We start from the raw sequence: 13,610 nt of genomic DNA, 5'->3' as shown, positions 1-13,610 counted from the left end.
GAAGAAGAGGGAGAAGAAGATGATGAGGAGGATCGAGATTTCCTCTTTATCCCTAGTTTCCTGTTCGACATTCTTGTGAAGTTTTCTGTATCACTCCTGTGTATTATGTATGTATTCATATGGAGTTTGGAGAACGAACTGTTCACAGTATCGCTGCGATCGTCAGGATGTCTTCACGTGATCTGGGTCAAGACAAAAAGATATGCACAACACATTCTCGTGTCTCCATACGTATCTAGACCTGTATAGAGGCCATTTGCTTACACTATTTGCGTCTGGTTTGTTTCTCTCTGTTAGAACTCATACATGGCTTCCCTGACTCGAGATGACGGTAGCTTTGCCCAAGCATGCATCCTTCTTATGTGCCGTGCTCTGTACGTACACGCGTGTTCACAGACACTAGGACTCCTACTAGTACTACATCGAAGAGGAACTTCACAATCTCTGCCTACCTATATGTCCAAACATCTAGGTATGTCTAGGTATATATGTGTATATGTGTATGAGTGTCTATACCGATTTGCTGTGATCTCTCTTGTAGTTCAGTCTGTTCTTTTGCTTTTCTTTTGTCTATGGTGTTGAATCAAATCTATCTCAGGTCTACCGGTTATACGAGTAGCTGAGGGAGCGGCGTCGATTTTCCGAATGTCAGCTCCCGTCTCTGGTCTTGGAGATATGCTCTCCGCTATATTGGAAATGCCTGTCATGTCTGTTGAAATCCACGCAGACTACAGTAAGAGAGAATGCTCACGTTTATACAAGACATACCTAGCCTCCTTTACAGGAAAGATCTAGTCTATTTCTTTGCATGACATCGACGCGCACGCGAATCTACACCTCTACCTGTACCGGTCCCAGTGCATACGTGTAAGTGTAGATACACATGTACTCTTTGGTGGGTAGGTAGGTCAGCGGATCGTCTCCTTCCCCAGTGTCGTCTACATACGTAGTATACGGCGTATATATCCATATACGTTTACGAGGGTAAGTCTATCTGATACACGAGGTCACGGGCGGTCCCGTGCAGGTGAGATGAGTTGTCTGTTAGAGATATCGATATCTCATGCATCTTCTTTGTTCTCTCCCTGTTTCTTTAGTATGTCTCCTTCCCTTGTTTTTCTCTGTGCGTTTCTGTTTGCTTGTCTTTTCGGTCATTCGGAGAGATTGTCTACGTGCAATAGACGAACATTTCATATCTCATGCACATTCAGTCTCTTGAAAGATCGGTCCACTTTTCAGCATACATCGACATACCAGTCTGCGAAGCCTCATCTTTCCTTGGTCTTCTTCCTTTTTCATCTTATCTCTCACGCACTATGATACCTTCTTTCCAATGTGCCCGCCGTCCGACTCCCATCCGTCGGCTTATATACGGTGTCTTCTTCATCGTTTTCTTGTTTTGTTTTTCCCCTTGATTTCGGTGACTTCCTGTATGTTCTATCTCCTCTCCAGGTATTGCCCTGTCATATAGATTGAATGCGGCGGAAGGAAGACAGATCCATCATACGCATGTCGATCCAAAGCATCGCCCTATAGCCGACTTAGATCTTCAGTATCTCAAGTGTCGAGATCCTCAGGCTGATGAACTTGAGGTGGGATTAGAGGAAGCCAAGAAACACGGCCTTATGGTGAATGTCACTGTATGGACCCATAGCTGTCCTAGCGTTAGCTTCTATTGGAAAGTTGTATGCGCTGGAAATGACAAACATCTACAGAGTAAGTCTCACCCTTCTCTCGGCTCTTCAACTGCTGCATATGCATGGAAAGATATGGACATGTATGTCCTAGGTGTATGTACGTGTAGTTGCATGTATGCTAAGATACATATATATATGTACATGCGTGTAGTATGTCCGACATATGTGTGTCTGTTGCGTTGTAAGGTTGTGTGTGTGTGCTCGGTACAGGGTGTTTCTAGTGACCAGCCTTGAAGTTTCCAAAAATGTCTGCTGTATGCACCTGCCGTATCTTTCTTTCTCTCCCTTTAGACAATGGGTTGATAGCCTACTTCGCTTGTATGGAGAGTCTGTGTTGACTCACTCGGTCTATTTCTAGTCTGCTGTAGAGCTGGAGACGAATGGTGTTGCAATTCTTCGTGTGAATCTAGGTACAGGCAGACTATTCATCGACTTGCATCTCTTCGTTGCAAGAGTAGGAATTTCGTGTGAGGTGCCGCATGTGAGTGTTTGACTCGGAGGGATTGCGGCATGTCTAAAGATCTACACATCTTCGTGTTGGAATAGATAAGGTAGATTGCCTACACACAGTTAGAAAACTATGTATATCCCGTTCAAGCAGTTCAAAGATATACCGTCTATCTATCTTCGGTCTACAGTCTTTCTCCCATAGAACTCTACAGTATATGTACATGTCAATGCCAGGTGCACTACACTATATATACTTACCACATATATTTGCTTGTACGTGTGTGCGATAGGCAACTGCATAACGGCTGAGTGGCTTTCTGGCGTTCGGTAGGTACTCAACTCATAGTAGGCATCTGACTCTTTATGTGTCGTGCGTGCATGTATACCTATCTATGTATATCTATATTCATCTAGGCATGGTTGGATACATATATAGCGTGTCTTCCCTTGCTAAGTGTGTATTGTTGACTCGAATGACTGTGTGTGTACGTGCAGCTGCTGCCCATGGGTTTCATATCGGCACAACTCAACAGGCCAAAATGAAGCTCGGACAAAACGTCGACGATCCCGACGACTCTACAAGTACTCTCGCTTCCTTCCTCTCTCACTCGGCTTCTTCCTTCTCCCCTCTCTTTTCTTCTCTCATTCTTTTCTGAAAACACACGTGCTTCTCCACTATCAGTCTATTTGTCTGCCTGCTGCTGAGTGTGTTAAGACATTAGATAAAACTATTTCATCGTCATTAGGCCTCGTAAGGTTTCTCTGCGAAGTTGTCGACTCTTGTCCGTGTGTATCTACACCTACCTGTTTGTATCTATCTACCTGTCTATGTATCTGTCCGTGTGTGTGTGTCTACACGCGTCAATATGCATGTATTTCATCTGTATGTACAGGGCGTGTTCCCCGGTGTATCTCCTCTCACTCTGTCTCTGCGTCGCAGATCCAACCTCCAGTCTTACTGGAGTTGTTACTGAAGTGAATAAGAGACATAGAGCAGCACGTGGTATCCCAGTACAGGAAAGCATCAAAGAGCGAGGAAGGCCTTCGTCTACTCCTTCCCCTCTTATTCTCACTCCCTGTCTATTCTTCCTGTCTCTTCCCCTATGCATCTATTTTGACTGTGAATGATGGATGGCGTGACGATGAAACTCTCTCTCTATTCCCTTCCTCAGTTTCTCTTCGAGCTTGTCTCTCTGTCGAGCCGTCTTTTTCTTCATTTTCTTCGCTTGCTTCTTCTTTCTGATGTGAATCAGTCGGAACGACTAGCGCGGTGTCCCAAGAGGCGAGGAGACATCGCATCAAACTCATGTCTCTATATGACGGAGATTTAGTAGCTAATGGCGTCGCTTCTTCAGGATGCTCAGACGTTCGAAATCCTCGTCTTTCTATACCGAAAAATGTAAGGGGACATGTCAAAAGAGGATAAATGTATAGCTAGCCGATAACCCGTCTTTCATGTCTCTCAATACATAACCTAATCGTATACGTTTGTTTTCCGTGTATCTATGTATATCATTCATAAAGACGGTAGATGATGATATACGTATTTGGTGACCGCACCCCTAGACTGATAACGCGTGAGACATAGAATGTTCTCGTGTCTGATTCGCTTGGCATGACTTACGTCGGGTGTACGTACAGCACCACAACATCGGAGGTTTACGAGATTTGCAGCTCTCTCTGAAGAATGGGCTATGCTAGATGCGTCATACAGATTTAACCGCTGTTTGGACTGAGGTCTCCGGGCTGGTTTTTGCGTGTATAGTAAGACTGTAGAGAGTGTATATATCAGTGATATATCTGCCTACATACATGAAGTCTTTAGGCATCGCTATGTCGTTCTACAGGATATGTACCATCTCTGTCATTTTCTATGTATTGAGATAGCGGAGTGAGGGTAGTCCAGCCTCATGAAGTGTCTCCTAGTGGAGCTTCATTTTGGCCGTACGCAGAGTAGAGAGAGGAAGGTCAGAAAAGTAGGCAAGGCGAATGTACATGCATACTTCTTCATACATTCATACATACATACTCATACATCCATACATCTATACATACCTATATACACCCATACGAAGTTGACGATTGATACAGATTGGTAAAAGTCAAAAATATATAGAATGTCTGCTACTCCGCATGTCGGTAGAGGTTTGTATTGCGGGCTGTGTATAGCAAGAGCTTTGGGTACGTCATCTGTATAAATAGAGTATAACTGGAGATGTTCTTGTGTGTAGGCTCCCTTTGTGTGTACACCTGCAGACTGCCTGCAGCAGTATAGGTTGGTGTGTGCTACGTATATGGGTATGATATGTATCTCCCTTCATATGTATCATATATAAGGACAAATGTCAAGGTTGTTTTGCTGTTTATCGTGATAGATCCCTACTGTATTATGTCTTCGTATGTTCTCTTGTATGTGTGATATACTGCATGCAGCAACATTCACTCGACTTCTACGTCTGGTGTCGGAAATGTTCTTCGGGGAAGGTAGAGATGCACCTACCGAGCGTAGGTACGAGCCACCTCATTTTTCTTTCTTTTTCTCCCCTCTTGCTGGTACCAAGTGCTTTGTTTCTCATTAACTTTTTTTCTCTGTTCCTTTCTTTCTTCTGACAAACAAGCAAGCAATCGGACATACCGACCAGCGTGGTCGTGTGCTTATTCCTATGCATGTGTAGAGAGACAGATCCCTACGTAGGCGGGTGGAGTTAGATAGCTGGATGGATACACGAGTGTTGACACTCCGCATGTAGAGGTGTGTATTTGTCCAGGCGTAGGCATAAACATGCATGTATTCCTTCAATAGAAGTGTAGTAGTTCCAGAGGCAGATCGCAGGGCCCCTGGGGGGAGAAGGAAGACTGTCTTCTGCAAAACGCGACTTCTCTCGTTTCTTCTTCATCGCTTCTTTCATCTTTCACAGAATAAGTGGACGATATGAACGCCCCAGTCCATGCGTACCTCTTCCTTTCTTCTCTCTTATCTGGCTTTTGATAGAGTCTTTAGGTCTGTGTTTCTTTCCTCTCTCTTCTTCCCCGCGTGGAAAATCTCCGAGTGTACGGAGATGCAGCGTACGCATACATTTCTTTCACATCCATCCAAATGCATGTCCACACGTATATACATATTTATATGTATATACGTGAGACAAAGTGTATGCTGCTTTGTGCCATGATGGAACGCCGGCAGCAACATATATGCATGTATTCATGTATAGATTATATATATACGGCCCGGGTGGGCATGTGCATGCAGAGCTACCGCCTTGAATGTACGAATTCATCTGTACACATGGCCATTTTTTGGGTGGGGGTTATACATGCATGCGTGTTCGTGTGTGTCTTGGTGTATGATTTGCAGCGGGCGATCTGGACGTGGTCTATCCTCTTCTTCATCACTTTCACTCTGTCAATTCTCGCGAAGAAATGGATAGAGATGCAGTTACTCCGGGGATTGTATCGCAGTCACATATAACTGTCAGAGATATCCAAGAAGGCATGGAAGATCGAGATATACATCATTTCCGTGTCGATTTCAATTGCCGCTCAGAAGGTAGGTATCCACGTATACACAGGAAGTCTCTCTTTCTCTCTCACCTGTCTTCTTCGTTTCTCTCCTTTCTCTCTTCTGCACAACAGACAGTCTCTTTTTCTTCACCTTCAAGCCTCCTCCATTCTCTTTATTTACATTCTTCGGTTTCTTCTGCTTTTCTGTTTCTCATCTCTTCTCCTACTAACGCGCTATGTAAACAGGCGTGTATATATACATCACCGGGTTTGTATGTCTAGGAGGTTTTTCTTCCATCCTAAGCATAGGTAGAATGTGTCTGCAAAACACGGCGCTCAGTACGGACCACGACCTTCACGTCTGTCTGATGAAGAGAATTCTTATCTCTATTTTTCATCCATCTTTCTTTCCTTCTTTTTATTTCTCCTCCTCTTTCTCTTTCTTATGTCTTTTCATCCAGGAGATTCGATCGTTGCTTTAGAGTTCGTCACCCATGGCTACAAGGTAAGTAAATAGCTTTACAAACTGACCCTTTAACAATTCTAGATCTGCATCTAGTAGAATGTCTCCGTTTAGTTATGCATGCGACAATCTCTCTATCAATATACGTACGGCGAGAAGGGAAGTGTGCTCAAGGTTGTACAGTGGGTTAGTAGGGAGTGCGAAACAATGATATACTAGATCTCATATCTCTACATGAATCTTCTTTATGTAGACGTATGTCATACAAATATATACAACTGTCTTTCCTTCCTCTTCCCGCAGTCTCGAATTATTTGCACTCTCGTTCTCGACCCAGCCATAGCAGCTCTATAAGGAACGAAGTTTTGAACTCAGTGCCTTCCAAGTATGTGTGTGTGTCTAGCTAGACACACAGATGTATGTCTAGCTAGACACACACACAGATGTATGTCTGGATGTCTGGTGGTTTTTTTTTTGTATCTTTCTATAACAGCTGAGGTGGTTTCCTGGATGTAGAACTGTGGAGATTTCAGCTTTTCTACTAAGTTATGGATTTCAAAACATTCTTGTTCTCTATCACATGCCTAGACAGTCGGTCACAGCCTTGAAGAGTCTGGGGTCTCTGTAGATGTGTATGTGAATCTACCGCAACTGTTACTTAGAGGGGGTGTTGAAAGAGTTTCTTGTTCCTGATGTCTCTTCCATATGCGATGCAGACAATGCAAATCTTCATGAGGAAGCACTGTGCGGGTAAGTCCGGGGTCCAAACAGGTATCCGCCATTGTGCTGCGGTGTACGTACACCCGAAGAAGACCTGCATGTCAAATAGGATGGACGACGCGATATTTACAAACAGGTTTCTCCTTCGCTGTGTCTTCTTTGTGTAAACTTTGGGTAGATCTGAGTTACCTCTATTCATGTATCTATCTCTCATTACAACCACATGTATGTGGATATCTATATACCGGTTTCTCTTTATTGCCTACATCTAACACAGTGCATGCATGTATATACATGGACTGTACCGGCTTTTTGAGATTCATTACAGGAGGTATTTTGCCTTCTTCTCGTTTTCCTTCTCGTTGCTCGCCTCTCCTTCCTTCTTAACTTCACTTCTACTCATAGCCACTTCGCTCCTATCAGCATCAAATTCATCTTTCTGTCTTGCCTCCACTGACATCTTTTCTCCTATCATTCTCAAGCCCCCCTTTTCCTCGCCTGGTGTACATACACAGACACTACTAGGGAGTTGATGTGTGTGATGAGTGTGTGAGAAGATCCACACATAACCGTCCGAATCGTAGCTTCAAGTACGAATGAGAATGATTTACATACTCCAGACGTCTCTTCTCTCTCTTTCGCCTTTTCTTTCATTGTGTTTCCTTTAATTTCTCTCTTCTTTTTTCTTCTTGCGCCATAGCGCCCAATGCGCAGACAGGTCTCCCTGCACCGGATCCAGTATGTGCGACAGGGATCCCAAGTCCTGATGGTACCGCATGCTGCGCTGCCAAGTGTGAGGTCTGCGGAGGCGAAAAGTGCTTTGATCGCCCTGGTAAGGTCACGTCTCCGCCTTCTTTCTCATTCAACTCGCTATAGGGATATTTCTCTCTATGTGTATAGGGTGTGTAAGCACCTTTTTACGTAGAAAATCCATTCGCACCTTTCTTGGGCCGTGTTTGGACTGCGGGTATGTGTATACATACATACATATTCATACATACATACGTACATACATCATGCGTTCAACACAAAGCTATGTGTATGTATCCGTATCTGCACACCCGCGTACATAGAGATACCCAAGCCCTGATTCGGATCTATGTGTACTTTATGTATGTATGTCTGTATGGATCTTTAGATAGATGTGTGGTTCTTCTTGAATAGTTTCTCTGCATGCACGGATAAATACATGTATCTACACATATGTGTATGTCCCGATCTATCTGTGCAAATGTGTCTGTATGTTTGATTTATGTGTATATGTGCTCTATAGCGATGCAGTTGCGTGCATCCATTAGGTTCTTTCCTTTTCTGTCCAAACCTCCTTGGGCTGTAGAAGACAGAGAAAGTATCTCTCTCTTCCCCTCAACGTTCCTTTCTTCTTCTTGTGTAGACTTTGTACATATAAAAGCATGGTCTCCTCTCTTCTTCTTCTGGAACGGAAGATGGACGTTGAAGTTTCTGAAGTAGAAAGAACAGTGCTGCTTCTTCTATCTCCTTTTCTTCTTTTCTTCGTTGAGTGAGTCTTGTTCTTCCTCCTCTTTTTCAAAGACTGACTCTTCAGATATTTTGAATTCTTCTCTCATCTCGTTGATACTTCTCCTCCGTCCTATTCGTTGGCAAGGGGGACATAAAGACATGTTCCTGCTTTCTAGGTAGGCAGTAGCGTTCTTCTCTTCTTTCTCTTACGTCTCAAAGAGAAACAAAGAAGACCCTTAGATTTCTTCTGCATGCTAAGAAACAGGTCAGCTATCTTCTTCATTTTCGTTTTGGTCCTTCCTTGTTTGCTTTCTTCTTTAGGTACAGTAGATGAATGCTGCGTCACTCATATTCATGCTCGAGGAAATCTGTGTGCTTGGCATCCTCCTCCCTGTATTATTAGATGTAAGTCAAAGATGAAAGAAAGCGAAGCGATCACCTCATCGTCAGACACTTTCTCTCTCAAGTTAATCAACCAAATAAACCTACTTCCTCTTCTTGTCGACAGAAGGAAAGTCCATACATGGAGCTATCTATCTATCTATGGATATTCGCATCTATTCGTCTCTCTCTCTTTACATATACATGTGTATCTATATATATGTTCGTGTATTCACATCTATTCAATTCTCTCTCTTTACATATATATCTATATGCATGCGTATACGGATTCATATGTATTTATGATGCATATCTGTGTACCTCTCTCTATATACAGACATATATGCGTATAGGGAGACTTTTCTTGTTTTATATCTTCCCTCATGCAGAGAACCTATTTCTGTTTTCACATCTCTTCATGAAGTCTTCGTCTTTTCTTTTTCCTTCTTTCATAAGGCTTCATTCTACAGACTACAGGGAGCAGCTTGAAGAGGAATCGATGGCTCGCGAACGACGCGTGTGTCCTTCTGTATATGTTGAGTTTGTTAACCTTCTTACGTCTCTTTCTTTTGCTTCTCCATATTGGGGTGTATGTACAGCTCTGAATGCGGACGCGACGCCACCAGGAGGTTCTCGTTTCTCCTCTGCACTCTCAGCTTTACAGACCTCTCCAGGAGGGGGGACTTCATCTACTCTTCTGTCTTCTTTCTTCACCTTCTGTGCTTTTCTTGTACGGCTCCTTTTCTGGGGGTGAGCGAGTTAAGGAGCTATCCTCTGTAGGTGACGTCATCATCGTGTTCGTCGTCTCCACTAGCGGTCTCTCTTTGTTTTCTCCCAGAGGTCTCTTCTCTTGTCTAGTTCTCCTCCTCAATACACACATACACATCTAGACATAGGTAGATGTGTAGACATGTTTCTCTCTCTTGGAGGTCCTCAACTGCTGCCATCATCTCCTGTCTACCTTCTCCCGTCAGCATGACTGAGGGGTGAGATTACCAGTCAGATTGACGTTTTCTTCCGTGGCAAAAGAGAAGAAGAAAGATCTCATCTGTTTCCTCTCTATAAGCGACTTGGCTTTCTGTCGGTTCTCCTCCGCTTCGTTCCTACACTCCCTGTTGGAGAAGTATCTAGGACGTCTGTCAAAACAACAATAGACACGCCTTGGTGCTTGCGAGTGTACCAAATGTATAGTCTCATCTTTCTTCGTATCATCCTAACTATATGTTTCATGCGTGTACCCTACCGTACATCTTGGGGCTTTACACTTTTCTCTCTTTCTAGCAGAAGTTTACTTTATCAGTCTTTTCTTTTGGTTAAGCTGCTGAAGGACGAGAGAGCCCACGGTAGAGAGATATAGAGCTTTGAAGTCATAATAGGGGGAAACTCCGATAATTGCGGTTTGGGATAATCCTCTGGGGGAAAAGACTTCTTCTCTTCCTTCATTCAGTTCTTTTGTCTTTTTGTCATGCAAGCAACCGCTTATAGTCGCCGTTAAGGTGATGCTTTCTAACCTGTCTTTCTTTCTTTCTCCCAACAGAGCTATTCTGGCTATAGCAGGGCTGTATGTTTTGACGGTTCTGCATCGCCTGGTTATCCTTCGTCTTCCTCTTGGACTGGCATGCCTTCCTTCCATTCAGCAGATGATTCAAATGGCATATCTAGGCGTAAGATAGCAAAGCAACAGAAGGAAGAGACTGACTCCGCCCTTCATCCTGTTCCTACCACTTACATATAGACTTCCTATGTATATTCTGTGCCTGAAGAGAGACACAATATAGAAGAAGAAACCGTATCTCATATGTATACAAATGCGGAGCGCCAGGGAGAGCATCTACATAGAGAGAGGGAGGAAAGAGACACTCTATCTATCCGCTCTTGCCCTGTGAGGATTTTGTATGATACATACGTACACAAATGTACGTTTCATATTTATAGCTGCTATGCTGTCTCTCAAGGATGTATACATGACCATCTCCCTTTTCCTCTTTCTTCTTGTGGATTTCCAACGTTCCTAGAACTTCGAAACGTATCAATCACATATCTAGGGAGAGAAAGTGAAGTGTATCTGTGAATAGGATTGAATCCACAGGAATGAAGATATACGGAAGGGCGCTGCTGTATGCCCTTCTGTCTATAGTCGTTAAAGCCCAAGCACAAATAAGGTTTAGGTACAAGAGAAACGATTCCTATTGTAGATGCATGGGCCAAATCGTGAGTGATAAGATCCATGAAATCTACTTCTCTTGAGATGATATATATATATATAGCTATATATCTATTTACATTCTCTGTCAAACTATCTTCTTCTTTGCCTTGAGTTCGTCTTCTTCTTGTTCTGCATCCATTTCGTGTCATCGTGATCATGGCTGTTCTCCTTCTGGTTTGCTGGCCTCATCATATCTAATCTGATCCTTTCTTTCTTTTTTGTCTTTTTCAGGTAGGAGCTGTACGTCATTTGTACCTATCGAAACTCTCCATCTTTACGGGAGGTAAAAGGCATGCATACACGGACTTCGATGATCCTTCACCTACTTCCTCATCCTCGTCTTCTTCTTCATCCATGAATACATGGGTGTCTACCTTCTCAGCTTTTCCGCAACAGCAGCGACGCCATCAATTCATTCCCTTGACGTCTCTTAACTCCGACCTTGCTGATTATGTTCCGAGAGAAGAATCTTCAGAGAGAGAAGACGAAGAAAGACGTCGGGATGTCAGGATGATGATGAGTAAGAAATCCGGTGTAGATACACCAGAACATCATCAGCACAGACGACATGTTGGCAACGAAGATGATGATGACGATGGAAGAGAAGAAGACCTTATCGATGAAGATCTCCATTTCTGTGTAGATGGTGGTGCAGAAAGAGGAGATCTCGATGATGATAGAAGAAGAAGAAGGACAGCAGAGAGCAGCAGAGGTAGAATCCCTTCTTCTTCTTCTCGTACAGGGCATATACCTTCTCATCTTTATCCGACGTCATACATAACGACATCAAACGCAAGAAGAGCCTCATCAGAACAAGATCATGACGGTATAACCACTCCATTCGACGATTATCAATATGGAGACCTCTAGTCGCCCTAATACTATACCACACATGGTTGTCTATACATATAAATGCTTCTGTCGAGAGAGATAGATATCTCTCTCTTCTGCTCTACGGCAAATTGAGGTTCCTATCCTTGAAGCAGCATAAGTAAGAGGAGTCGTAGCCGTGATTGCAGCCTCCTACATATGATGCAACACAGAGAACGTCCTTCTCCAGGTCTCAGACCGGCTATGTTGTACCTTTTTCCAACGGATCGAGGCAGCATGGAGATGTACCCAGAGATAGTGCCTGTTCTCAGATACACTGATATATATAGAGATATATATATATATAATATATGTTGTACAGATCATCTCTTTCTCTGTAGATGTGTAGAGTAACTAGCTGTGATGATGACAAGGGAGAGAAGATAAGAAGAGGGAGAATCATTTGCGAGACGAAAGGAATGAAGTGTCTACATAGGCATGTGTGTGGTGTACTTGTTTCTCCATCGTATGAGGTTTCATAAAGAAAGATAAAGAGTCCTTGCATGTCTTGCATATAGAACGACAGAGAACAGGCAGTGAGGATAGTCAATAGAGTCAACACCTTAGTTTGCGAAAAACGGAGCCAGAGGTGCAGTTTCTTATACTCATTATCATCATAGCAATACTAATACGAACACTACTACTATTCCATAGAACTACTGTATGGCTTAAGTCTTTTTCTCCTTGCGAGAAGATGATGAAGAGAGAGAATGCCGGAGGATCTATCGTTGTTTGCGAGGAGGGAGGAACCTTCAACGAAGGTTTCTGCCCTCGTGAAGTGAAGAAAAACACGATTACAAGGAAAGAAAGAAAGCATGAAGAGAAAAAAGAAAGAGTAGGAGAAACACGAAGAGACAGGGACGATGTTGTTTCTTGGTAGGGGGTTTCTCCAGGTGGTGTGTCTACTTGCTACCTTTTTTGTGAGGATGAAGACAAAGAAGTCGAGGAAGACTGCTTCTGAAGATAAGGATACGAATACTACAAGTGAACAGAAAGAAATAAAAAAGACTTTCAAGAAAAGAAAGAGAGAAGAATTTCATTCGGAAAGATTACGGTTACTATCGTTGTTGTTCAGGGTGAGAGTTTTCGTTTGATCCACTATATGACTGAGGTGTATGTACACCAAGAAAACAGCAGCAGCTGAAAACAGGAGGAACAGTACCGAGGAAGACTACCACTACTACCACTACTCCACTTTATTAGATAGCGGTGTGTGTGCCTGAGATTCCTTAACTAACTGTTTTTATTTTCCGTCTTTCCCGGATAGGGATAAAGAAAGCGACGATGAATGGGACAATGAAACAGTAGATCTCTCCTGTCGATTTCTTCGGCCCAGAAGGTGGAGAGTGGATGGATGGACGAGACGAATCACAATTGACTCCTCCTATTCCATGAGAGATGACAGCATTTCTTTTCTTCTGAGAACAACAGATATGGAACGGCTGTTGATGCTCTTTCTTTCTTTCTCTTTGCGGCGAGCTTGGCTGTATGTACTCCAGACACTAATAAGCGACTAGGTGGGCCGTCAGTCGTATCCATCGTTCATTCATGATAGTGGTGTATATACACCTCGGAACAGGTTTGTGTCAAGTGTGATTGAGTGAATCAGAGGAACTGCTGCCTGTCTGTTCATTCTTCATGAATGCTTTAGAGTTCCGTATAAAAGAAAGCTAACCGCCAGCTCCTCGCTAAACAACTCTCGTCTCCTTCGGATATTCAAGTGAGAAGATGGGAAAGAGGCATGTGGACTGGGATGAATGTGCGCCTTCTTCGCCTCTATAGAGATACGATGAATGAGAGAGAAAAAGAAAAAGACTCGTCGAAAGGGAAGTTCCTCCTCCTT

At 43.3% G+C, this 13,610-nt stretch overlaps 1 protein-coding gene across 1 annotated transcript in view; it reads left to right on the top strand.

Moving 5' to 3' along the window:
• The window catches only part of CSUI_002461 (uncharacterized protein), a gene marked incomplete at its 5' end in the record, with an annotated part of 14,301 nt that extends 922 nt beyond the window's left edge, over nucleotides 1–13,379 (top strand). The window contains 13 exons of the mRNA XM_068062662.1: nucleotides 599–733; nucleotides 1,453–1,716; nucleotides 2,643–2,729; nucleotides 3,401–3,546; nucleotides 4,581–4,656; nucleotides 5,503–5,694; nucleotides 6,110–6,153; nucleotides 6,828–6,861; nucleotides 7,532–7,663; nucleotides 8,632–8,715; nucleotides 9,291–9,441; nucleotides 10,229–10,355; nucleotides 11,129–13,379. Coding sequence (XP_067925362.1) covers nucleotides 599–733; nucleotides 1,453–1,716; nucleotides 2,643–2,729; nucleotides 3,401–3,546; nucleotides 4,581–4,656; nucleotides 5,503–5,694; nucleotides 6,110–6,153; nucleotides 6,828–6,861; nucleotides 7,532–7,663; nucleotides 8,632–8,715; nucleotides 9,291–9,441; nucleotides 10,229–10,355; nucleotides 11,129–11,767 — 2,111 coding nt within the window. The remainder of the gene's footprint in view (nucleotides 1–598; nucleotides 734–1,452; nucleotides 1,717–2,642; nucleotides 2,730–3,400; nucleotides 3,547–4,580; nucleotides 4,657–5,502; nucleotides 5,695–6,109; nucleotides 6,154–6,827; nucleotides 6,862–7,531; nucleotides 7,664–8,631; nucleotides 8,716–9,290; nucleotides 9,442–10,228; nucleotides 10,356–11,128) is intronic.
• Between the last annotated feature and the right edge of the window lie 231 nt (nucleotides 13,380–13,610).

The sequence above is a fragment of the Cystoisospora suis genome (genome assembly GCF_002600585.1).
Source record: "Cystoisospora suis strain Wien I chromosome Unknown contig_1038, whole genome shotgun sequence".
NCBI classification, from domain to species: Eukaryota; Apicomplexa; class Conoidasida; order Eucoccidiorida; family Sarcocystidae; genus Cystoisospora; species Cystoisospora suis.
Note: the sequence above shows the minus strand (reverse complement) of the source record. Positions and strands in the feature narration are given on the sequence as shown.